Source organism: Homarus americanus, unplaced genomic scaffold, assembly GCF_018991925.1.
Source record: "Homarus americanus isolate GMGI-L3 unplaced genomic scaffold, GMGI_Hamer_2.0 scaffold40248, whole genome shotgun sequence".
Classification (NCBI taxonomy): Eukaryota; Metazoa; Arthropoda; class Malacostraca; order Decapoda; family Nephropidae; genus Homarus; species Homarus americanus.
The window spans coordinates 11,371,327-11,396,882 of NW_024712526.1; the positions used below are offsets into that span (position 1 = coordinate 11,371,327).

General features: G+C 38.3%; 2 protein-coding genes across 8 annotated transcripts in view; one reads left to right on the forward strand and one right to left on the reverse strand.

The window, feature by feature from the left end:
• The window catches only part of LOC121863032, a 63,401-nt gene extending 49,827 nt beyond the window's left edge, over positions 1 to 13,574 (forward strand). For 2 of the 3 annotated variants that reach the window (XM_042361493.1, XM_042361509.1), the window contains 7 exons: positions 1,610 to 1,764; positions 2,596 to 2,783; positions 2,987 to 3,123; positions 3,596 to 3,708; positions 5,862 to 6,113; positions 6,550 to 6,690; positions 7,801 to 13,574. In XM_042361493.1, coding sequence (XP_042217427.1) covers positions 1,610 to 1,764; positions 2,596 to 2,783; positions 2,987 to 3,123; positions 3,596 to 3,708; positions 5,862 to 6,113; positions 6,550 to 6,690; positions 7,801 to 7,979 — 1,165 coding nt within the window. In that variant the 3' untranslated portion in view covers positions 7,980 to 13,574. The remainder of the gene's footprint in view (positions 1 to 1,609; positions 1,765 to 2,595; positions 2,784 to 2,986; positions 3,124 to 3,595; positions 3,709 to 5,861; positions 6,114 to 6,549; positions 6,691 to 7,800) is intronic. The other variant, XM_042361499.1, reaches the window with a different exon arrangement.
• LOC121863047 lies at positions 5,962 to 24,543 on the reverse strand. 5 transcript variants are annotated; one of them, XM_042361527.1, is made up of 13 exons: positions 24,417 to 24,535; positions 23,689 to 23,715; positions 22,462 to 22,534; positions 21,964 to 22,266; positions 21,280 to 21,748; positions 20,373 to 20,527; positions 19,382 to 19,569; positions 18,707 to 18,843; positions 18,368 to 18,480; positions 15,165 to 15,416; positions 14,729 to 14,869; positions 14,144 to 14,445; positions 5,962 to 6,096 (listed from the first exon to the last, which is right to left on the reverse strand). In XM_042361527.1, the coding sequence occupies exons 3-12, from the start codon at positions 22,517 to 22,519 to the stop codon at positions 14,210 to 14,212; spliced, it is 2,052 nt and encodes a 683-aa protein (XP_042217461.1). In that variant the 5' UTR covers positions 22,520 to 22,534; positions 23,689 to 23,715; positions 24,417 to 24,535; the 3' UTR covers positions 5,962 to 6,096; positions 14,144 to 14,209. The 5 variants fall into 5 exon arrangements, with proteins under 5 accessions (XP_042217461.1, XP_042217454.1, XP_042217470.1 ...); XM_042361520.1 differs by lacking the exon at positions 23,689 to 23,715 and having other exon boundaries at positions 24,417 to 24,543; XM_042361536.1 differs by lacking the exons at positions 23,689 to 23,715; positions 24,417 to 24,535 and adding an exon at positions 23,559 to 23,649.
• Positions 24,544 to 25,556: the final 1,013 nt, after the last annotated feature.

A 25,556-nucleotide genomic window follows, 5' to 3' on the forward strand; every position in this document is an offset into this window, starting at 1 on the left:
AACCTTTATTTTTCCTAACCTAACCTCTTCTATATTACTTGTTTGTTCATACCATCATAAAGTTAAGATAAAATTTTTACTACAACATAGTTGTGTGTCATCAAAAAGTGGAGTTTGGGGGTCGGGCCAGTCTCTATTGGAATTAATCCCATATGTTCTGTTGTTCACTTAACGCGGTATCCTGTGGGTTCAATTGACCGCGTAAAGCGGGGTACAACTGTACTGTACAGTACACTGAATTATGTTTCTTCATCTTTTTTAAGGTCATGATACAGTGTTGCCTTAATCATTGTACAGTGCTTTAAGGGATCAGTATCTTGCACATATAATCATCCTCAGCAATTAGGAAGTGATAAGGCAGAGACTTGTACCGTACATTTGTTATTGTAATTCCATGCTTTTAATATTTATAGTTACTGGTATGTACTGTACTTCTCTTGGGTAAAATATATGCTCCTTTACAAATATTCATCAGATTTCTTGTATTTCAGTAATTAATTTTATTTTGTCTGTGTATAAAGTACTGTACAGTATTTTGTGTGGTCCACCTCCCCCCTGTCCATCATGTACTGGATCTGTCTGTGGGAGATAAAACTGTGGAAGAACTCTTACTAATATATGACTAACATCATATGGAACCAATTTGTTTGCTCTAAAATTTCACATAGTATATACTATCAGTTAATGTACTCTGAAAGTTACCTAATCAAACTTAACATAGACCAAATGGGAACAGTACAGGATAGCCCTTTCGAGAGACGACACAATGAGAGTTGACAAAATAAAATGTTGACATAGAGCAGAAATTATTCTTATGTCAATGATTTGGGTATGTTTACTGATGCACAACTCTTGAGTGAGAATTTCTAACAAAAGTCACCCATAGTACAGTATTTTTTAATCCTTAGAAACAGCAATTCATCTGCCCAGGATAAAGTAGACATTGTAAAAAAAAATGTCTATGGTATTGTACTAAAATAAAGAGAAAATTAAGTTTATGGGACACTGTTTATTTCACCTTAATTTTGGATATTAAACTTTTGACATAATTCTGACAAAGGTATATTATGTTTCTCTTTAAGATTTTTGTAAGAGAATTCTGGATAGTAGTTGTACATCATTAAGTGAACTTCTCTTTGCCTCAGGAATCTTAGTATAGAATGATGTCAGGGAGTCAAATGTGGGGTTAGGGACTTAGGGAGGAAAGGAAGGAATGACCATCTTTACAAATCTTACATCATCACCTTCATGCCAGCAGCTCCATATTTCCAAGACTCTACTGTACTATGCTACAGCATCATGTCTTTATTCTAGAACCCTAAGTGATCACTGCTTTACGAGGTGAAATAAACAGGAACCTAATAATCAGAAGGTATAAAGTCTGACGATAACATTGAGAGAAACGTAAATGGTCTTCACATTGATGAGACTTTATGCCTACTGATTTTTAAGTACCTCTTTGTTACACCTCCTAAAATATAGTAATCATTTAAGGTTCTCAAATAAATAAATGGACCCTGTACTTTATGATAGGTACAAAAAAGTCACCTCAAGAAATACCGTAGCTACATTATTAGATCGGATTTGAATTGTGGTTTCTCGTCTTCAGCCTGGAGTGTGGGGGCGGGCAGTGGGAGGGGAAGGAATGTGATGGCTCCTGGACGTACTTGTCGTTCTGGATCTTTACCGCTCTGTTCTTCGTGGGTCAGACTTCGTTCAACACCGCCATATCAGTCACGGACGCCATCATTGTGGATACCATCGGTGTGTGATGTATTTCTCTTGTACAGCGCGTATGTATTGTATCTTTGTGTGTATAATACTGTATTTTTAAATTGACAAAAATTCTTAAATTTCATTCTTCCTTTTCATTCCTTTATACGTACATCTTTCAGAAATCATTGCCAACCTAACTTACTGTACTCTAATGATACTTTCTCCTGAGACAGCCATTAACTATCTTACTTGATACAGCAGCACCAAAATTGAATGAATGCTAGGTAGATTATTGCATATATTAATAAATAAACCATGACAGATAAGGGACTGTTCTATTAAAAAATTATTGGTTTGAACACTACTTATACTACAGTATACTGCATCAAGAATGTAGATTCTGATCAGTTGATTTCTGGTCCAAATTCTTTGTCTAGCTCGAGGACACTTGTTGTTTATGCTAGGACTGCCTTCCTTGTCCTTCCCTAGTGGATATTATAACCTTCTTACATTGTGGCAAGGAGTTAGGGCAGCTGAGTAGGTGCAGTACTTACTTCCTGTCCTAAGGGTTGCTGGTTAGCACCCAGCAAGTCTCTCCTGCTGTATATAGGTACCTAGTTTTTTATTTGGGAAAGTAAAGATGGTATACTATAGTGGCAACCATTGTGTACCGGAGGCTTAATATTCATTGTTGTGGATCCACTGTCTCTGGTTTATGGGACCCACTTTTACACTATCAGTTTCTTCAGTGCCAGAGGAAGGATCAGGATAATGTTTAGTTATGAGAGTGAACTTTGTTGCCAAGGTTATGAGCCACAGTGACCTGGTGGGTTCAGTCATATTGGTGGCACAATAGAACAATGAGCTTCATTCACACAGGACAGGATGGAGACTATGGCATCCAGAGAGCTTGGGGCACTGTGGGCTGGGGTCTGATGGGGCCTATTAGTGGGCTACTCATAGACTGGTGGTCTGGCTCATCCCTCACCAAGGACTACACCCCTGCCTTTCTCATCTGCTTCATCCTGGGTTCTACTGATGTTCTTTTATCTGCAGCTTTTATAAAGGTGCTTCAAATGGTTCAAAATCCTTTACTCATATGATCTAATTTCTTTCCAATTTTCTGTATCACAAATTGGAAAACTGTAACTGTACATATTTTATTATGAACTCTAATTATATGAAGGTACTCTGCAGATATGAAACCAAACAGCTATTACTTGTATCAGTCCTGGAGAAACACAAATTTAATTCCTAAATAACTTTTCAGGTTCCAGAAATAAAAATTGAACACAACATTTGGAAGAAGGTTTGGCCTGTTCTCCGCCAACCAAGGTTCTTCGTCTTCTGCTGTTTTGTCATCTTGAATGGACTTTTTGATGGTGTCGTTGCAAGTTATATATTCATGTAAGTTGTGTCATGTTTGTTTACAGTAAGAAGAAACAAAAGCAAAAAAGTTCTTGTAAAAAAAATATCTAGTAAGGTAAATAAAAGATATGAACAATGAGTAAAGAGAAGTTTGTCATGTTGGTTCTTCAGGACACCACCTCTCTGCTGTCATACAGTATTTCAGAGACAAGAGTGAGCATATACCACTTGATGCGAGAGTTTGTTGGTGTGTAAGGAATATTTTAGGATAATTCTGCATCTGGCCATCCATAAGTCCTCAGGGATAACAAAGTAAGATACAGGAGGATGGAGAGATAACACAGTACAGTAGATACATTAAAGAACAAAGAAGACACATAATGTCAGTGAAAGTCGTACGAGTATTTTGTGGTATAATCTCATGTTGTTTATTTATATATTTGTATGAAAAATAATGTGAATAATTATTGAATATATAATATATACAGGTATATTCTTTTTTTTTTCTCAGAATGCAAGAAGACATGGCACGAGGAACAGAGGCTATGAGTTATATGAAATTCCTTCAAGGGCTCACACTTTTTGTGCAGTGTGGTATCGAGGCGCCTTTCATGTTTATTAATAGTAAGTACCTCCTGTGGACGGTGATGGCAACTCGTGGTCATTAAAAAACAAAAAAACATTTGAATCTCATCATAAACTCCTGATTTACACCATCAATGTTCAGGGGAATAAACAAGAATCACTCCAATCCCATGTGGGAACCTCTTGGGTAGATACATGGGTTGTGGAAGCTGCCTCACCATCACCAGCATATTCCTCAGCTTTGTCATTCAAATTTCCTTAAGATTCACTGTCACTATGCATGGGGATCATCCTTGTCTCCAGAATAAAATATAATGTCAATTTTCTCTTGCATGGGGCACCACACTTGAACGAATGTGGTACACCTAGTCTCAGCCACAGCCTCTCACCGCCTTGAAGCAGTTGCCGGAAACTTTCTCAGAAGATGCTCAGCAAATAATAAACATTGGAAATTTAAATTGGGTCCACGAGAAATAAATCACAACAGTTGTGGTTAACATGTAGAACAGTGTGACCTTCCATACTGCAACTGTTGTGGGATGTGTCTGTCAGGGGTTAATAGTACTGTAGTGTTATGTGTTAAAGACAGAAATCTGGACTCACATTTACGTCCAGTGTACAGTAGATAAGATGTTGGGCAGGGCCGGATTAAGCCATGTTGAGGCCCTAAGCTATGTCATCCTGGGAGGGCCCCCAGGCCCACCAGGCCACTACCATTTAAAATACATTTTTAAAAATATTTTCCTAAGATAAAGTGGATGAGAAGTTATACTATCTGGTGATACTCACAGTAACTAAATTATGGGTGTGGCAAGCAAGTGTTAATGAATACAGCAGGAAATGGATATATATTTGCCAAAAAAAATGCAATAGACTGGGTAGTGTATAAATTTTATTAATGATACATGTAACAGCATTTGGCAAGTTGGTACTACAGTACTGTACAAGATAATTTTGTATGATACCAGAAAACTTTTAAGATTTTTTTTTTTGTGATTTTTGGACAGCAAAATCATTTATGATGTCATCAAATGATAAACTGCAAAGCTTATCACTTTCAATATACATAATACCTCATGCAGTCAGTTTTCCTTACAACATAGTGGATCACATTTCATTCTTGATGGTTTTCAATCTTGAGAATGATCTTCCCCTGAACAGTTTGTGACCATAAGGCTCAAAAAGAGTTTTAATATTAATTCAACAGAACCGATAAAAGAAAATGTACCGCACTATGCTTCGTTCATATTAATGGGATAATTAGCTGATTCTTCTAGAAGCTGAATTGCCCCACGAAATTTTAAATTTTAGGACTGTTTATTCATACTTTCCAGTATTCACCAAGAAGAAAAAGGAGTGTACACACACCTCAATCTATATCTACAGTACTTATACTGGGTATAGCATTACTTTTTCATTTATGTTATTTTTCTGTTTACCATTAGTATTTACTCAATTTTCAATATCAATTGTTTATTCCTTGATAGAGGAAGCGGGATCCTAGTGCTGTCACTAGGTACCCCTGTACAATGACACCAGAAGCATCTGGCAAGTGTGACAAGTATATACAGTATAAATATTATAAAGGGGCTTACTAAAGCTTAAGGAAGGAAGGATATTCCTTTTACACATAATCAATATTATTTACAAAATATCTGGCCAGTATGGGGAGGATCATCGTGTCTCCGTCAGGGGGTCGTGGAGTGGTGGTCCAGCAGGCGTCACGGAAGCGTTGTGTGTGGGGACATCTTAGGAGGTAGTGGAAAAGGGTGCTGCTGTCGGGTCTTCTGCATAATGCACAAGCGCGTTGCTCAGGGGATGCGGGGATACCAATCTCCCAAGCAAACTCATACCCAATGATGATACGGGCAGCAATCACGTCCCCTTTCCGCGACCCTTTCCCGTAGACGTACGAGAGGTCAGGAAGTTTACGAAGATAGTATTTACTTATTTATTTTTACTATTTTCAACTCGGAGAGGCCCCTCTGACCTGTGAGGCTCTAATGTATAACTTATCTAGATTGTACCTAAATCTGCCACTGTTGTTATGGTAAGATGGATTTCTCTATGGTAAGTTAGGTAAAGTTTGGGGTAAGTTTAGGGTCATTATACTTGGATCACAGGGAAGCTCAAGTAGATGTGAGAGCTGTCAAACAACGGATGAACTTATGATTATTTACATTACTTTCCAGACTGGTTTATGCAGAAATTTGGGGCTAACAATGTGACCTCCATTGTCTTCTTCCTGTACATCTTCCGGCTGCTGGGACTGTCGGTGGTGGGTGCCTACGGTCCCGTCTGGGCTACGCTCTTGGTGGAGATCTTAAATGGACCTTGTTATGGTCTAGGGTACACGGCCATTGTGGTGTACTCAGCCAAGGTGTCGCCCCCAGGGACCAGCACCACCGTACAGAGTGTTGTCAACATCTGTTATGAGAGCATCGGTAAGAAACAAATTTTCCATTAGTAACAGAATTTTGAAAAGTTATCTGGAGACTAGAAGATGTCACATAAAGATGCAGAACATAAGAGGTGCTCATGGGGGTGTACAGCAGTGGGGTGAGCAATGTTTAATATGGCTGTGGTGTGGCAAGACTTATTTGTTTGTCAACTTTCACTGCCTCATTTGGGTGATGTTGTAATATTCTACTGTATATGTACAGTATATTCATTCTCTCTCATTTATTCACATTAACACAGATATGTTCTACTATGTTGTTCCTCTTTCACATCAAGGTGATATGTCTGTCCATCACTGTTCCCCATACACAACCCAGCATCACATCCATCTCTTGTGTAGTATGTATAAAGAAGTTAAAAATTAATTATCAATACCTCTTCAACCTTTTACAAATATTAATTGGAGTTATTTATTACCAGGATATGCCGTCGCGTTATTCGTCGGTGGATTATTATACTCAAGTCTAGGGGGACCAGGAACCTACCTAGTGGCAGGCATCACTGCTACCATCACCTTTGCCATGCACTTCATTGCTATCAGATTAATGCCACCACCAGAAAGTAAGACTTTCTTCTTATTACCCACAGTAACTTTCTCTTTTGTTTTTAAGTTTTCTTTTTTGTCCATCTTACAGTAGAGAAGTGCTAACTATGACCTAAGTGTGATTATCTGTTTGGAGTTGACTTTGGTTATCCATGGAAGAAATACTGTACCACGAGCTGAATATTGTTAACATTTGTCCTAGCTCTCGTATTGACACTGTAAATCACATAATCAAATTTTAGCTCGACAATTAATTAGTACTGTATAGGCAATGACAGTACATTGGTAACTTGGTAGAAATGATAGGAATGCTGTACTGCATCTGGATGAAATGGACCCTAACAGTGTGTCTTGTGTAACAGCAATAGTGTGAATGAAGAACCTGATCACTTAACTTGGTTTTTGCAACAAATTGATAACGTGACGGACAACTTTTCTAGGATGTAACCCCATCTGTAACTCATGGGATGCCCGTATTTTGAATTAGTGATGAAGATGAAATTCACTTTTGTGTACATTTGAAATTACGAGTAAAGATGTGTGGAGATATATGCTGTATATATTATTACATGCTATCTTGGTTCTTTCTTATTATTGTCCATACTCCTCTTGTGTCTTTCTTAATCTTATTTCCCCCATTTTTTTTAGGTTTCTGTACCTCTGTGATCCCCCCCCCCCCATCATAGAGGAGTGGGAGAGGAATGAAGATATTAGGGATTATCTGAAGACTAACCATCCTGACCTGACCTAACTAAACTAACCTAATACCTCCCCCTGGTAGCATTAGGATGTTTGCTCTTCAGATGAAATAACCTGTAAAGACAAATGATCAGGTGTAACAATATTTGATAGCTTGAATAATTACATTCTTGTATAGACTATTCATTATGAAATGTCAACCCTCTTTCTCTCTCGTCCTAGCTTGTGATTGGCCAGTAAAAAAAAAAAGAAAGATGAATGAAGTGCTGTCAATTGACTAAAATATGCTACCACAGAGGATACTGCCACATTACCCAATCACAAAACCGTACTTTATATTGCTGGGCAGTGGAGGCCGAGTGTGACATTTCCATAATGAACAGACTAAAGTTTTGTGCTGTATTGATATAAGGGTGTTGCTCTTTCAGTGTCTGAAAACGGTGACACCTTAATGGAACCACCGGGTAAAGACATAGAGAAAACGGCGCTGAACGTAGACAGCGTGGCTCCGAGTAACGAGGGAGAAAACACATCGGTGGGGGAAGACAGAGAGTCGGTGGCGGAAGACAGAGAGTCGGTGGAGTTACAACCAGAAAACCAACTCTGAAGAAGTGCAAAAACCATGGAAGAAAGACAAGAAGCTGAACATTGTGAGGAGTACAGTATGGGTAAAGCAAAATATACCAGTCAGCTGAGAATGTTAAGAGTGTGTAGTTTGTCTTTGTCTTTCCATGACTGTTGGTAGACTGGGAAGAAGAAGAAGAAGACAGTAAGTGCCAATCATTTTGACGTATAATTTGTGATATGTGAAACTGTACAGCGCTACAGTTTTGGTGATACTGTACAGTGATTAAGGAGAGAATACTCATGTTATAGTCTTGTTGGGCAGTTGTATTAAATTCACGGGGCACTTTTAATGTTAAGTAAGGGGTACACTTTCAATGTCTAATTCGCAGGGTACTTATAATGATAATTAGAGTGCAATTATAATGAGAAATTTACTGAGTACTTATAATATGAAGTTCACAGAGTTCTTGTACTTATAATTTAAATTCACTGAGTACTTATAATATGAATTTTGCAGAGTAGTACTTGTACTTATAATGTAATATTCACTGAGTACTGTACTGAAGTTCACAATTGGGGATTAACAGAATTACAGATAGGCATAGAACTATCAGATAACATAGTATGCACATATGCAATCATCTCTGAGCATACTGTCCAGTATATAGATACATCTGAGGTACACTAGTGAGCTTGATTATATTATGAAGCATTGAAACCTTCTGCCTTATTTAGTTATGATAAGGGCTGATATGGATTTGATCCCACGTGGCTAGCTCATTTTTTAACTCGTTAATGAATAAAAATCCGTTCATATTAAAAACAATAGTTTCACATCAAGAAATATTATGTGTATATAGAAGTGCAGCTTTTTAATGACTATTAATATCTTTTTTATCTGCTTGATGATAACATTCTAAGGTTTTTTTTTTAATTAATCAATTTCACCACTTATTAACTTATAACCTGTTGGGCATTCAGACTCTTCTCTGTTACGCACAATCATCTGTTCTCTGTTACATGCACCTCGTTCCTGTTTTCACCTTCATTGTTCCTTATAAACACAAGTTAGTTTTATCTAAAATAGTCGTAAAGTGAAGTACAGTGAAGCATGTTAAGTGATGCTTAAGTGAGTGATCTTTTCTTTACTAGATCTCCAAGTATGAGCTGAACTTGTTCGGTGTACACCCCATGCACGTGACACAGCGTACACCTCATGCACATGACAGTGTACACCTCATGTACGTGACAGTGTACACCTCATGCACGTGACAGTGTACACCTCATGCAAATGACACAGTATACACCTCATGCAAATGACACAGTATACACCTCATGCACATGACAGTGTACACCTCATGCATGTGACAATGTACACCTCATGGACATGACACAGTGTACACCTCATGCAAATGACACAGTATACACCTTGTGCATGTGACACAGTGTACACCTCATGCATGTGACAATGTACACCTCATGCACATGACATAGTATACACCTCATGCATGTGAGTGTACATCTACTGCGCATATGACATAGTACAGTACACTACATCTCCTAAACTTGACGCACCAACCTAACCTTATCTATGTCTCTCATTAACTTACCTTCGTTATTTAAACTTAAGAGTTAACCAAACTTAACCTAAACCTTGAGTTTACTTATTCTACGTGACTTAACGAAAACCTGAAATTAATGTACAATATTTTATATAATTTAAACTTTAGGCCTAGTGTAGATAGATTAATTTAAAATTTGACCTAATTTAAGTTTAAAGTTAACTTAATTTACCAAACTTTAACCTAAAGTTCACATAATTCACCTCACCTGAGACTGAAGTTAACTTAACCCTTACGCTGGCCACTCGTTCGGTCCAAATCTCACCCATAGACTAGTCGATGAATGCATAATTTTTTTCATTGAATTTTGTTTTCATTTACCATTTATGGGTAAAATTTTGCAAATTTCTTCTTCTTTTAATTGAGTTAAAAGGATAAAATATCTGACTAAGTGATCAAAGAACAAAATAGTTCCTAGAAGTGAATTGGGATGGCTGAAAATGAGTGTGGGAATATAATATCTTATGCACCAGTGTGAGCGTTGAGGGTCGTGGGAGACATCTCACTTCTAACAGCCCACATACTGTAGTGATGCAAATGGCACCAGCATCCGGCAAAAGGGTTAATGTGTTCTACCTTGCCTAAATTGCCTTGAACTAATTAACCAAACTTAATGTACTGAACATTAACCCTCACTCAACCTAAATCGTTCATCCATTGTGTCATATAACACAATTGTAAAAATACTTTTTGGAGCATGTACAGTACAGTGCAGTGCTACAGTACATTGTTTATATCAATATTGATATAAAGCTATGACCCAGGGTGGGATGTCAACCAGCATGAACAGGAGGTAGATTATTGTGTTGCGATTTAGGGGGCCATCTACACCCAAGTTAAGACACTGTTGTTAATCAGTTCCTGTATTATGTAATTTATTTTATATACTGACAACCCATCCTCTATTATGTTATATTATACTGATAACAAACCCTTTATGTAATAAGCCATATGGTGATGATTTATATATTTTTTGTATTTACTGTATTGATTATGGTAAAAAAAATTTAATTAGAATCTTGAGGCAGAAAATAAATAGTGTAATGACTTAATGTGCCAAATGATGTGGGCCAGTTCAAGGTGGCCAACTTATAGAACAAGATAACTTAAAGTGAGGAGTATGACAACCTTCATTATTTTATAAAGTAGTGGTACTAACTACTAACCAGGGTGATTCCTACTTATGAAGAAGCTTGGCAATACAGTAGTTATTAGACAATGGTTACTGTACTTAAAAGACCAGGGTGACTCCACTTATAAAACTGACTAACTATCTTGACTGACCCGTCGATGGTATCAAGCCACACTTTGCTGGAGTGAGTCTCCCTCATGATGGAAAACACAAATTCAGTCAATTCTTGAAAGACAGGTCATTTTTGGACTGAAATTCTGCCATAAATTCTTTATTAGCGACTTAATCTCTTAATTTACAATTAGTATACTTAAGTACTGTTTACTCTTATTTTTTTAACCATAAACAGGAATACTAATAGAAATTAAGAGGTATAGCAACCTCAGGTTATTTAGTGCAATTTTTTTTTAATTTAGTGAATTTTGTCTGTCCCTATCCGATGAAATAACCCCAGGCTACTTTTAATTATGAACATTAAGTGATGACATTTCTCTCTTGTACAGAAAGAACAAAAAGTGATATCCCCATTAGCTGGAATAATTGGAAATGAGATTTTTCCAGGTATGGAGATGAATTTCTCGTACCATAATTTTTCCCGGTACACCTTCTGGGGTAAGCTTTCAGAGAGTCTAAACTCATCTCGCATGGACAGACACAGAGCTGTATTTATTTATGGAAACACCTCTGTACACATACAATATATTGTAAATAAATGAAGTATACTGCTGTATACACTATACTTTACTCGCTAGCAGATGCTGTCATGGTGGGCTTGTGATGCCGGCTGGCTAAATGGTGATATGATAATACAGGATGTCCTGTATCATCTACTGTAGTATGTGTTATCAAAGTTTCACTCTCCTCTCCCTCCATGAAGAAGGGATTGTACATGCACTGTGTACTGTACTTACACACTAGCTGACAGTAGACATATACTGTCCACTCAGCTATGTACAGTACTTTCACACTTAATGAATTTTTCACCTAAATACAAAAGCAAAGTGTTATCATGTGTCCTGTCCGAGGCTGGAGGACTACTGTTACTAAGGCCGCGACTCACTCCCTGTGTCGGAAAATGTATCTTCTTAATGATGATCGACACAGTTGACTGCTCAAGGCCAAGTATTTTCACAAGGTAGTTTGACCCTTCACTTCTCTTATGATGCTGTATAATGTCAAGCTTCATATCCAAGCTCAATGACTTGAGGGAGAGCTTGGCCTTGCCTGATGAAGGAGGTGAAACAGCAATATGCTTATCTGTCATTTTTTTCAAAGTTCAGTTACTTTACACAATATCACAATAGAGTACTGTTTATGAACAGTCAGTACAGTACTCAATAGCCTGTAAAAGTCACAGCGATGTGCAGCATTAACAATGATGCACAGCTATAGTGTATGCAGCACTAACAGCGAAGCATGTAAGACAATGATCAAATGACAGGTGGTAAACATTTTGTACAGTACATGGCGTGGGTGGGTAGGTGGCGTGCAGGTAGCGTAAACAAGTGACAGTATAGATGCACAATTGGAGCACAGAGTTTTTATGTAACAAACGGGAAAGGGTGTTAATTCTATATTGATAAACCAAAGTATCATTAAGTGAATTAACGCTAAACTAGGGTTACCTGTACTGTATACTTAATGTAACTGTAATAATTTTTGATGTCTTACACTGCTCTAACACTATATTCTTTGCTGATTGTGTCCTGGTTCAATAATAAACAGTATACTGCACAACACAATTGTATGCCTTTTGCAATGGCAGCAGAATATGAACCAAGTGTTTGAGCCTTTGGCCTAAGTTACTCAAGCAGCTAGCCCACCCATGTGCCCGACATGTGGGGATGCGTAGGAGTTTCATACGATATCTTGGAAAATTGGTCCTATGCCTGGAACGAAGAATTTTGGGGGGAAAATGCACATGACTCGCGACTTCATCCTCAGAAACTTGTTCCCATGCCCAGAATGGAGAGATTTTCCCAGGAATTTCTCAGAAGGTTCAAAATTCATTCTAGCTATTGGAGAGTTTTGGGTACCGGAGATTCTCGCTAACGTGAAGATTATTTATTCAGATTAACACTAGACAGAAAAGTGTTGATGGCAGTAAGTGAGGTAGCCAGGAAAGGTGCAATGAAGAAAATATAGGGAAATTGTGACACAGGGAAAGACTACTGGCTAATAGGTTGACAAATACAGTAGTGAACAGGATAAGTAACTGATGCCAGAAAAGTTAATGTAGTAGCAAGAAAGGATAATTTGTGTTGTGGTGTCAGAGGTGTTGCCTCATCAACAGCATGACGGTGATGTAACGAGAGGAGAAAATATTTTAACATGATGAGAAAATTTGTGACAGAAGCCAAGAAAATGACTTGAGTATCAGACAGCCATGTTTAAAGGTCATATACATCATGCTAACAATACAGTATTTCTTTCATAAATGTGATATATATACAGTATACTATACAGTACAGTATATATATATATACTCTGTATAACTCGCTCATGTTAGATATGTGTCCATTTCACAATAACTGTGATAATTATGATAGTACAGTATTATTATTATAGAGGCATTCCATCCTACATATATCTAAACAAATTCAACATACATTTATTGTATACCAATGCTGTATACACATCTTGCTCAGTGCAATACAGTATCTCTGTGTGTATTTTGGCCAGTGCAGTGTGTACTTATTTAATATACTGTGCACGTGTTAAAAAAATCCTGAATGTGTATTGAATGAGAATATTTAACGTGTAAAGTAAAATATGTGAAATACTTTACTCTTATGTGATAATAAATATTTCAAAATACTGAACTGTATTAAATTACTGATAAAATAAGAATCAAATCATTCTAAATGCAAATTAAATCAAATGTACTTCTTTTATTTTCCATTACTTTGTAAAGCTTTATTATTATATCAAACACCTACTACTCTCAGTCTACCACACACATACTGTGCAGTACTGTACTACCACACACGTTAATAGAAAATTGTCAGGGCACCGAGTGTGAGATCATTCAAGACCAGCCTTAACCAACACTGGCACAAGTACAGAAACGTTCTGGGAGCCAGTACATGCCCACTACATATTGTACTTGTCAACAGTGCTTAAGGGAGAGCCAGTATTTGCCAACAGTGTGTAACAGAGCCAGTATTTGCCAACAGTGTGTAACAGAGCCAGTATATGCCAATAGTGTAATAGAGAGCCAGTATATGCCAATAGTGTAACAGAGAGCCAGTACATAGCAAGTATTTGCCTACAGTGTGTAACAGAGATTTGGCTGACTGACCAAGGCTAACAGACTGACAGTGGTGAAGAGGATAAAGTAAAAAAAAAAATTAATAAATTCATTATTTCTTCTTTAATTAAGAGATCCAGCTTTTGTTGTTATGTACTGTATATATTTTTTAAAACCAAAGATTTTAGATTGGTACTCACTTTTTTCCATAATCCTCAAGAATTCCTTTCCTATTTCACTCTGTTCCTCTATTTCCATAATCATCATTAATTCCCATTCGGACTTTTTTTGAATAGCTTATCATCTTCCTCCTTGCATCCTCTCTCCTCTCCTCTCCAGCTCTTCACTGTTAAAAGTCTCTCCTCTTCAACCCTTCTCTCGTCTTGTTTATCATTTCTCTTCTCTTCCTCCTCTTCTCGTTTATTACTGTTTGTTGTCTTATTTAAAGGCAGAATATCTTTCTCAGTTACTTCTTGCAGTTCCACCTCTGTTGTTTTTGTGCCTGTAAAAAGAAAATAGAAAAAAGATAGATCAGTAGACAAACAGACAGATAACTACACAGACAGACATAAATTGATATATAGATAGACAGAGAGAGAAAGATGTTCACTTTACAACATAAATATACTAAAACAATCAATAAAAACTTGTATGCGGGAAGGTGCAAGAACATGTAGAAAAGTTTAGGGAAGTGTAGAAAGGTGTAGGGAAGTGTAGAAAGGTGAAGAAGAGAGTGGTAAAGTATAGGTACAGTATGCAGTATCTTAGGAGGTAGTAAGACTCACCTTGAGGGTTTGGGAAGAACTTGAGGTACAGCAGATGAAGGAAAAAGGTGAAGGAGGCCAGTACACCTGTGTAGAAGTAGAGCATCGATGCCCCAACACTCTCGTACACTAACCCTCCAAGGAAGCTGGCCCCGGCGTACCCTGCCAGAGAGAGAACTAGTAAAATGATGTGTAACCTTCAAGCTGCATCTATAACAGCATACCCTGTCATAGTGGAAACTGGTGGTGACTCTAATACTGTGTGCAGTATAAAGGCATAACTTACTGTTATGTAACTTGGAGGTTAAACCTGATTGAAGTTAGTATAAAATGTCTTTGTAATCTGGCGTGGGTTGACACCTTGAGGAGGGGGCGGGAAGTGGTGTGGGGCAGGTGGTGAGAGGGTTGGTTGGGCAGTTTTGGTGAGGAAGGTGACATTACCCTGAAGTAGTCTCACCCAAAGTGCCGTAGCAGAGGCTGACGACGCTCTGGACGGTGTTAGTGGTTCCTGGAGGCGTAATGCTGGCCGCGTGTACGATCATGGCCGTGAACCCCAAACCAAAACATGGCCCGTTGATCACCTCGATGGCCACCGTGGTCCAGACCAACCCCAGCATACTTACCAGTGCCAACCCCAGCAGTCTTATGGCATATAGGAAGAGTACCAACGCCATCACTCCCTGGGAACCCATTTTCTTCACGAACCAGTCTGGGGGTGAATTAGAAAGGGAAAAAGACCAATATCATAACCTTTGGGATGCTAATATCTTCATGAACCAGTCTAGAGGCAAGTCAAAATCTCTGAACTGTAAGGAAAAAAAATAATGCCCCAGCTAATGCCCCTCTGTAACATCTAACCTAACCAATCAAACACAAGATCCTGAATGACACTGATAAAAAATGAAAGGGAAGATAGCCGAGATACCTAAACAATAACAAAACTTTGGGCTGATTGTATGCATTTTTATATTATTTGTTTAGATTTTAATTTATACAGTATTTGGGAAGAACAGATGAACTTGGTGTGTTGGTGACAGGAAAGTAAGGTGCAGATATAGATATTCCCTAACACCTGAGCACTCCTAAAGCCCTGAACCTGAAAGAATGCTTTTGCTGCTTCCTGGACCTTATCTTTCTCTTCAGATCTTAACTCTAAACAACCCTTACCTTCAGCCCCTTAACTCCTTCATTACAGGGACGCTAATTTCAATAATTTGTTTGGCTAACACTGGATGATTTTATTCAGCTCACAGGTGACACCTTACACAAGGGGTTAACTCTACGCAGTTCTAACATCCTTCATCCCTTAAGAGTATCATGAGCCTGACTCTCCAAACCTAACTTAACCTAAACACTCAGATCTAACCTAGGCTAATTAACCAAATCTAACTTGACCTAACCTAATAATTACAGTATTCAGTAAAATTGTCAAACAGTTTTACAGTTGGATAAGCATGTTTATAAACTATGCAGGTCTACAGCTCAGCATGAATACAGTATAGACAGTGTAGATAAACGGTGCATGTAGGTCGTGGGAGTACAGTGACCCCTCGGTTAACGAACTGAATCTGTTCCAGAAGGTCATTCGTTAACCGAAAAGTTCGTTAACCGAAACCATTGTTTCAATGGGTTTTTGGGTAATTGGTTCCAGCTCACCGAAAATTTCCTAAATTCAACAAAAATGGTAGAAAAGTTCACTTACTTTGAGGTGTGTATGTAGAAGGCTCCTGGATGATGATGGGATTTAGAATGGGAGTGGAGGAGAAGGAAGAAGAGAAGGCATTGGGGTGGAAGAGAAATCACCCCATGGCGCCATTTCACCCATAAAATTTTAGCTCTCTTGGTGTAATTCAAGATTATTTTCTTTAAATCAACACTGCACTGCATTATATATTGTCAATATGTAAAATATATTTCAAAATGACCAATAAATTGCTTGGAAACACAGAAAAAAAGCGTTTAGTTGAAGAGAGTCTCAAGCAAGACGTTACCTCCAGTGAAAACAGAGAGAGACTAACGCCTGTTTGCTGTGTTAAGAGGCTGGATGCCGCGCATTAAACTAGTCACTTTACCTTCAATTATGTTCAATAATTGTTAAAATGACTAAAAAATTGAACATTAAACTTTTAAAATTATTGAATAGTATAAACTTCTTGATATTTACCAAAATAGTAAGGAATTTAAGCCCTAGAACCGATTAATGTATTGGTGGACTGATACTAAAGCTGGTTGCCCGGTCAGTGCAAGCGAAAACATGTTGAGGTCGGTTCGTAAGAAATTCGTTAACTGAATTGAAGATCCTTATGGAAGGCAGTTCGTTAACCGAAATTTCGTTAACCGAGGCGTTCGTTAAACGAGGGGTCACTGTATACAGTTTCATGTGTGCTGAGACAGTGCAGGTAAACAACAAAGGTAAACAGAAAAGCAATTTGACCAAGGATAGTCGACACAAAGCTGTGAGATGTTTATCAGTACATACAGTATTCGATTTTTAAAAATTTGAATGTAGATCCTTAACCAGCAGATAAAGGAAGTGCATGAAATCTGAACAAAATCTACAATATTACGTCATTTGCCAAAAAGCAAGGTAATAGATCAAGCGTCTCGTCCACGACAAAACACTTTTTCTCTGGAAAGTGAAAACTTAGCATATTTAAATGGTAAAGTTAGACTACATCACTGAGAAAATATATATGAAGGTCACTTAAATATTACGCGCACAGCATACTAAGCGTTTTAATTATTCTCAGGCACAGTATTTGATTATTTCTAGGCTCAATAATTAACACTAATTACACTTCCAGGAGGGTCCATTGTTTAGGCTTACACTTGGTCTTTAATCAGTAATACTATGTCTACAGGAGTATTAGTGAAAGTTTTTTCATAAAATTCTGCAAGTATTATAATGCACATGGACTATCTGAGGCAGGTGGATTACTTAAAAAATACATTCTATGGTTAACAGTACAGGTACTGTATAGAAAATTGACCACGGATACCAGCCCATTGAAAATCCTACAAGTGTGTTCAGCCTCAATTGCTTGACTATCCATCACACTGAACATGTTCAGTGATTGAAGAACTTCATGACTAAGGTAATTTCTTGCTTTCTTGTCAAGATTGAACCTCCCCAACTTGTTTTAAACAATTTGCAGCTTGTAATTTAGCTTCTGTGTTAAGGCAGAGTACTATGACAAGCAGGAAAAGTCCAAGTGACAATGTATGAGTGCCAAACAAAGGGTGGTATGGGCATCAGCTGTACAGAAATTTTACTTTGGCATTACTTTTTTAACTAATGGTATATTACCTACGATTAATTCAACAGACAAACAAAGAGTCAGGAGTTGGACAGAGGTATTTCAGTGAGGTAACAGTTGAGTTGGTTTCATTCCCATATAGCACAATGAATTTGTTTACCTTTAATAATTTTCTTTTAATTCAAATAATGTTACTTCAGTCTTTCCAAGATGTAGGTATAATTTGTTGTCTATGAGCCATTATTTGCATGACTCCAGTTCAGATGATAACTTGTTAGCTATATCATTTGGATCTTTACCTGACACTATGAGAGCACTGTCATTGGTATACGTACTGTACAGCAAAAGCTTACAATCAACACTAATGGGTAAATCTAACTTAATCTAACTAACCAAATCTTACCACAGAGGAGCATGAAGGGGAAGGAGGAGATAGCCTGAATCAACATGGTGAGTCCTTGTAGTAACTTAATGTGTTGCATCACAGACGACCCCTTTGCTATGTCCTCCTGCAAGCTGTGGTGAGAGAGAGGTAGTGTGAGGTGTGGTGAGAGAGGGAGTGAGGTGTGGTGGGAGAAAGAAAGTGAGGTGTGGTGAGAGAGAGAGATGCTCCCCAAAAAATTTCACACAAATTCTTAACAGCAACAGATTAAAAAATAAATAAATAAATAAAAATCCTCCATCCTACAAAAGCAAAGACCATGAGACCATCCTACAGGTGCTGCTACAGGATGATACTCACACGAAGACGTATCCTACATCAAGGCCGTCGTAGAAGCCAATAAGGAAGGCGAGGACGAGGAAGATGAAGATGTGTGGCTGGCGGAGGAGAGGTCGTAGCTGTGTCCAAACCTGCGTACCATCCATTAACTTGGGTACCTGGGGAGATAGGGAGGACCCGTAGTGATTTGGGGAGAAGGGGGGAGGGGCTCTAATGATCTGACCTGGGGCGAGGGGGGGGCTTGTAGTGACCTAATATGAAGATCTGTAATGATTTGGAGAATGAGGAAAACCTGTAAAGACTTGGGTAAGACATCTAGTAATCCAACATGACCTTGAAGGGATGACAGGAGGTAGAAAATACACTAAAGTGACCAGATTGATGATACAGTAGCAGTGTAGCTCTCAATACAAATGTACAGAGAGAAGTGTGAGTGTACAGTACAGACTGCCGCAACAACAGATGTTCACGAAAGCGTAATGTTATGCATAATGTTATCAAAGTAGGAACAACGTGGTGGAAAGAATAAATGAGATGATATATAAAAAATGAATATGTTGAATGAATGTATACAAAGCCATGAATATGATGGAGGAGGAGAGTAGATGTTAAGATACGAGTGAAGCTTATAGGAGGTGAGGGCCAGGTTACCTTAAACACCCACTTCGGGAAAGGTGACAGGTAGAGCAGACCCACCTTGAGATAGGTAGTACACAGGAGGATATCTATGGTCCCAAAGCCCACCATCAGGAGGAAGGCCGGAGAGTAGTTCTTGGTGATTGATGTCCCTGACCACCAGTCCACCAGCAGGCCGCTTACTACCCCCAGCACGCCGTAGCTGAGGGCACCCCAGGCTCTCTGACTCCCGTAGTCCCCTCCCTCACCTGTGGGGCTGTGATACTGCAGTTGATGGCCTCACCCCAGGTCCTCAGAATTTATGTAGACTTTTATGATGACTTTACTGACTACCGGTATCTGCCTGTCCATCTATCTATTCATCTATCTTTCCCTCCCTTCATCCATCCACTAGTCTATCTATTTATCTATCTACCTATATGGTGTTGCTGAGAACCTTACTAGTTATAGTGTTGCAAACATAATCAGTGAACATATTATTACAGGTTTTATGATATTTTCCCCGTGCAATTCTGAGTTCATTTTTGCAGGTCTTTTAATTTCTATTGCAGTTCAAGTATCCAGTTATTGGATGAATTTGAGCGTATGAACATTTGAGAATCCTGACTTTGATCCTTGTGATTTGTTATCATTCTTTTATCTAAGCACACACATTAAAAAAGTCTCGCGCAGGGGGTCTGCTGAGTTCCGTAATGATCCATACATCACCTGATGTATTCATATGCAGTTATACCATCAACTATATATACGGCAGGATATGTCGTTAGCAAAAGATATGTGAGGATGCCCTCAGGCAAGGACAGCGGGACTACCACCACAACACAGGAACAATACGCATATTCCACTATTCCTTGCCTGTGGTGTTATATTGTTTCGCACATAATCCATGCGGTACTTTTTTTACTGTGTGTACATAGACACTCATAGCACACTCACACAAACATATGCACATGCACACATACATACATACATACAACACACACACACACACATACATACAACACATGCACACACCCAAACACCGAGGCACACAAACTCACACACCACATACCGATGATGTCACAGCAGATGGCATCCGAGATAGACTCTGCAGTTAAGGAAGCGACCTGACCCACCAGCAGAAGTACCACATAGAGCCAGAAATGACCCAACATCCAGGGTGCCACACACTCCGATCCTGACCACTCACCACCACCACAGTGTAGGCTAATGGAAATAATTTTTTAACAGCTTTTTGGGGTTAACTTTGGTTTAATCTACTTACAGTTTACCATTGTTTATATACCTGCACTGTCTATGTACACTCACTCCAAAACAGTATCTTTATGGAGGGGTCAAATGAATTTCAAAATAAACACAGTGTCTCCTATTGTCTCGGTAGGGTTGTGTTACATTGTCTCGCACAAAACCGTAAAGACACTTTTTGGAGCAAGTTTAACCGTTAGTTTATCTTACTTTAATTTTATTCACTAAAATCATCATATAATTTTACATTGAATGACTGAATGATTTTATTGTGAATTCATCACATGAACAATAGACTATGAGTACAGTATGAACAAGTTACAAGTAAACATTTATCATATATAGTAGTACATATAACAGAACTACAAGGAAAACATAAACATTGATTTAGCATGTGTGTAGGCAAGGTAGCTATACAATTTAAGAAGAAGAGGAACAATATACAAAGACAGTACAGGTATACAAAAAATGTACCTAGACAGTGAGGGTATAAAATACATGTAATGGTAAACAGTTTGGCAAGGCAATTTGACCAAGGATAGCCAAGAAAGCCATCAATGTGAAAGTGAACTTGTACAGTATGAAGATTTTAGTAATTCTTCTTCTACCTATCTATTTACCTTCTTCACAGATAGATATCTGCGAAGAAACACCTGGCATAATAAATATTAATTACCTCAACATCTGGTACAGTATATTATGCCTTGACTCACCTTATATTGAAGATGTCGGCATCTGCCTGAAGACCTTCTATAAGATACACATGACCTCCTTCTCTTACCCTTCCCCTTGGGGTCTTCTGCTGGATGTTGGTAACCCTCACTTGGTCTTCTCTCCTTGGGACATCTGTCACTCTAGGTGGCTTTGAAAGCTCACCAAATTTATGTTCCCTTGTTACATTATCAGGAGAATAAAAAGCTCCCAGTATCTCGTCTTTACCTGGAGCGTCTAGCATCCCAGGTTGGAGATGTGATCTTGTGAGATCATTTACATTATGTTTAATTGTCATATTTTTAATCCCAGAGGTGTAGGATGTCTCCTGGAGGTGGTGAAGGTTTGGGGCATCCTGTGAGTGGATATGGGAAATCCTGAGTTCATTCACTGGGAGAGATCCAAGAGGACACGTGTGTGAAGGGATGCAGGTGACTACGCAGTCCCAAGCTTCTGTCACGTAACACCTGTCTGAGGATGATGAGGGAGAGACGCAGTGATGGAGGGTTGTGGTTAGCTGACACACAGACACACAAAACATAATATATTTCACACCAAGAATTTTACCCAAATAACCTTTTCTCTCCACCATAAAAAATACAAACCAACAAATTCTAATCCTACATCACACAGGGACATAAAAACAAACAAAAGATCCCCAAAACTTAGCCATAGCACAAAATTACCTGATTCCTTGGTAATGAACCGCTCAACATCTGTCTTCGTGCCCTCTACATATCCTCTCAGGACTGGAGGATCGTAGAGCGGAGGCAGGAACCCTAAAGGACCGATCGCCAGCACCATGGCAGTCAACAGGCCCAAGAAGATGGATTTCCTGAGTGCCGGGAAACGGTCAGCGGTGGCAGAGATGAGGGGCTTAGCGAACAAGGCAGTGGTGATGATTAAGGCATTAATGACACCTTGGGTGCCTACGGGGACACCCAGCTGGCGGGCGACCACCATCATGAAGGGCAACACGGAGGAGTAGCCTGTACCATGAACATACAGGTAATATTAACTGTCTGGTAGTCATACAATAGTAGTACATGTAGTAGAAGTGCTGTAGTAGTAGCAGCTATGGTAACAGTAGTGGTATAAATTAATATTATTTTCATTATTGCTTTCATTATCATCGGAAACCATCAACAAATACATCACATAAACAAGATTCAATTAACACTTACAGGCCCAGGACATGAAGAAATGGACCTTTATAGGCAAGAGGGTCTTATTCACCTTCATGGTAAGTCTTCAGTCCTGCAACATAAACAAGATTATTATTAGAGTTTTTATACTGGCTCAATAATTTTCTGGTTAAGATTCAGAAAAGGTCAACCACAGAACTGTTTAGTGATTTGTATATAGGGAGATAGAGGTTTAGTTCTTTAGGTCCCTTTTTTGTCTTGTTGGGTTAGGTCAGGTTTACACACTGGGGGTACGTGGGGCTCAACCCTCTTTGATAAAAGGTCAGTTCAGGTTTTTCTGGTTTCTCTAGTTAGGTTAGTTTTGACATGTATACTATACAGGTTAAGATATTTGAGTCATTAGGTTAGGGTCTTGATTTTTTATTTATTTTTTTAATCTATTTCCTCCACCATTTTTGTGATGTTCTTGATAGTCTGAAGAACTTTTCGTCTATTGAAAAGTTTCCTAACTCCTCTCCTTAACCCAGGCGCCTAACTTAAATACAGTATTACACACTTTATAATTTTCTGTAATAGTTTGGTTAGGTTTGGTTTTGTCAGCTTTTTGCATTTTATCTTACTCTGCAAGTCATGCCTATTTTGTGTGATAAAAAATTGCAGTTTTTAAGAGGAATACAAAATTCAAAAATCAAGTAAAATATACATTTTTTCCGAAAACGTTATAGAGTAAAGTATTATTTTGGTTACTCTATCTCCCCATATACATATCAGTCCAGTTGTGGTTGACCTTTTCTGAATCTTTTCCATTAATTTAAAACAAGTATTCCATTCTAAATTACAGTAAATAGGAAAAAAATATTTAACTGCAAAAAAAAACAACAACTAGATCTAACTATCAGAAGACAAGGATAATAAGCCTCTGTGCGTCTCAACACCGTAGTCAAACTATAACCACTGATTCTCTGCAGAAATCAATTGATTATCACAGTCTACACTGCTTACACTTCACTATCAGCTTAACACCTGCGTAAAATGAGGACAAAGTTAACTCAAATATACCATTAAAGGTCCAACGTGTGTGTGTGTGTGTCAGTTTAACCAATGAGATGTCAGTTAAATATGCACCAATACAGTACCCAGTTGTTCCCTTTAAATGTTGTAGTCCAACTAAAGTGACTAGTCTCTTCCCGGTGGTTGTGTTTGACCATTACTTGTACCGTACTGTATTAAGATAATTAGATAAGAAAGATTAGGTTTGTGTCTCACCTGCCGCTGGTGATGTGCTGTCTCACCCTGACCCATCGGTGAACGAAAATAAAGTCAAAGGAAAAAAGTTAAATGACTTGTACACATGACAACACAATATATATATATGATGGCATTACACGTAGGTTAGGTTTTTTCGTGCACTTTTTAAGGTGACTTTTTTCCTGGACTTGACGTATCAGTGGCAGAGGATAAAAGTAAAATGAGTACAGTACTTCATATCCAGGTATTATCGTCCTAAAACGTTTACAATAGATCATTCTTCTCAAGGGTTAATACTTTTACAATACGTATCCAATGAATTGCTTCATTTATATGTGTTCTTTGAAGTGTGTACTGTATCTTGTAGTGTTGATTAAGCGGATTTGTGATCGATTTTAAAATGGTGAGATATGTACAGTACACTTACCACTGTTCACTGTACCACCAACACTCTTAAGCATTTCTAACACGAATATACAGTATATTACTCAGTTAAATATATTTTAGATTATTATTAGTAATTTATCATAATAAAAATGCATTTACTCAGTTTATTAACATTAAAGAGGATAAAAGTAAGGTATGGCGCATCACCACATGTCAACTGGAGGCTGGAGCCAAATGTTTGTAAACAAACTCACGTGATCGCGAGACATTAATAATTCATAATTATCGACAATTGTCACGTTATTAGAGATTTGAAAGTTGCTGTATGTATGTTTTTATAACAGTAGTAACTCGTTTACTTCGTGTCTCAGCAGCGTTAGTGAATCTGGACCCAGAGTAGCCTGTCGCTGGGGGTAAGGGCCAAGGGGTATTTGAGTTATATAATGCATTCATTGTTGTGAACTTGGGGCCAGTGTTGCCAACTCGGATTTTCAAATGTCGCTAGGCTGGTACCTAAAAGTAGCTAAATGTCGCTAAATCTTCCATGGAAAGTCGCTAGCTATTATTCCCCCCCTTCAGTAATTTGATGCAAATAATATTTTCATAATGCCGACTATAATGGACGGAGTATAAATAAAATGCATTATATAAAAATATCATTTTTCAGATTTTCTGTGAAATGTGGCGCAAGAATATTGCATATTATCCCAGAACACTTTGATCTTTTTAACTTGAGTTCACTGCCTGCCTTGCTGTCACTAAAACATACTTTACACACTTCACTTAAGTGTTCTACCACACGAATAGAACAATGTTCAGCTACAAACATAGCCAGAGTTCCCTCCACTTTTTTTGCTTCACCAAGTTTCTTGAATGGTAAAATTGTCTGTCTTTCTGCACTAAACGGCTCTTCTGCTTTCTTGTGTTTTTTAGTGTTTTTGTGTTTTTCAATGTCGCACAACTTAGCAGACAAAGTACACTTGCAAAATTTACAAAATCCTTTTTTATTATCTCCTGGCACCTCCAGAAGCCAATTTTGTATCTGTCATCTCTGAGCCATTCCTTCCTAAATCGCTGCGAATACTGTGGCTTACCCATTTTCTATTGGGACTATGAAGGGTTCAAATTAATAAACAGCATGCAAACAAGCGGAAACTTTCCTTGATGGTTTTTGGCAAAGCGGGTGAACAGTGTCGGGGCAACTGTATGGAGTCTATGGGTCACCCATGGTGGACGCGGATGACAAGTTTGGAACCACGCAGGCTTGATAGAATTAATTCTATAAGATGTTTTGCTAATATTCTTTAAAATTTAGCGTATTAATGAAATTCATATTGCATATCTGACAAAGAGGTAAGTTACCCAGGTGCTACAAAGGCGAAGGTAATAGACAAATAAATGACGACACGGCAACATTAGCCATGGACGGGCTGACATCAAGTGATCAGGAAATAGACGTGTCCCTCCTTCTGTACCACGACCCGTTCAAATGTATTAAA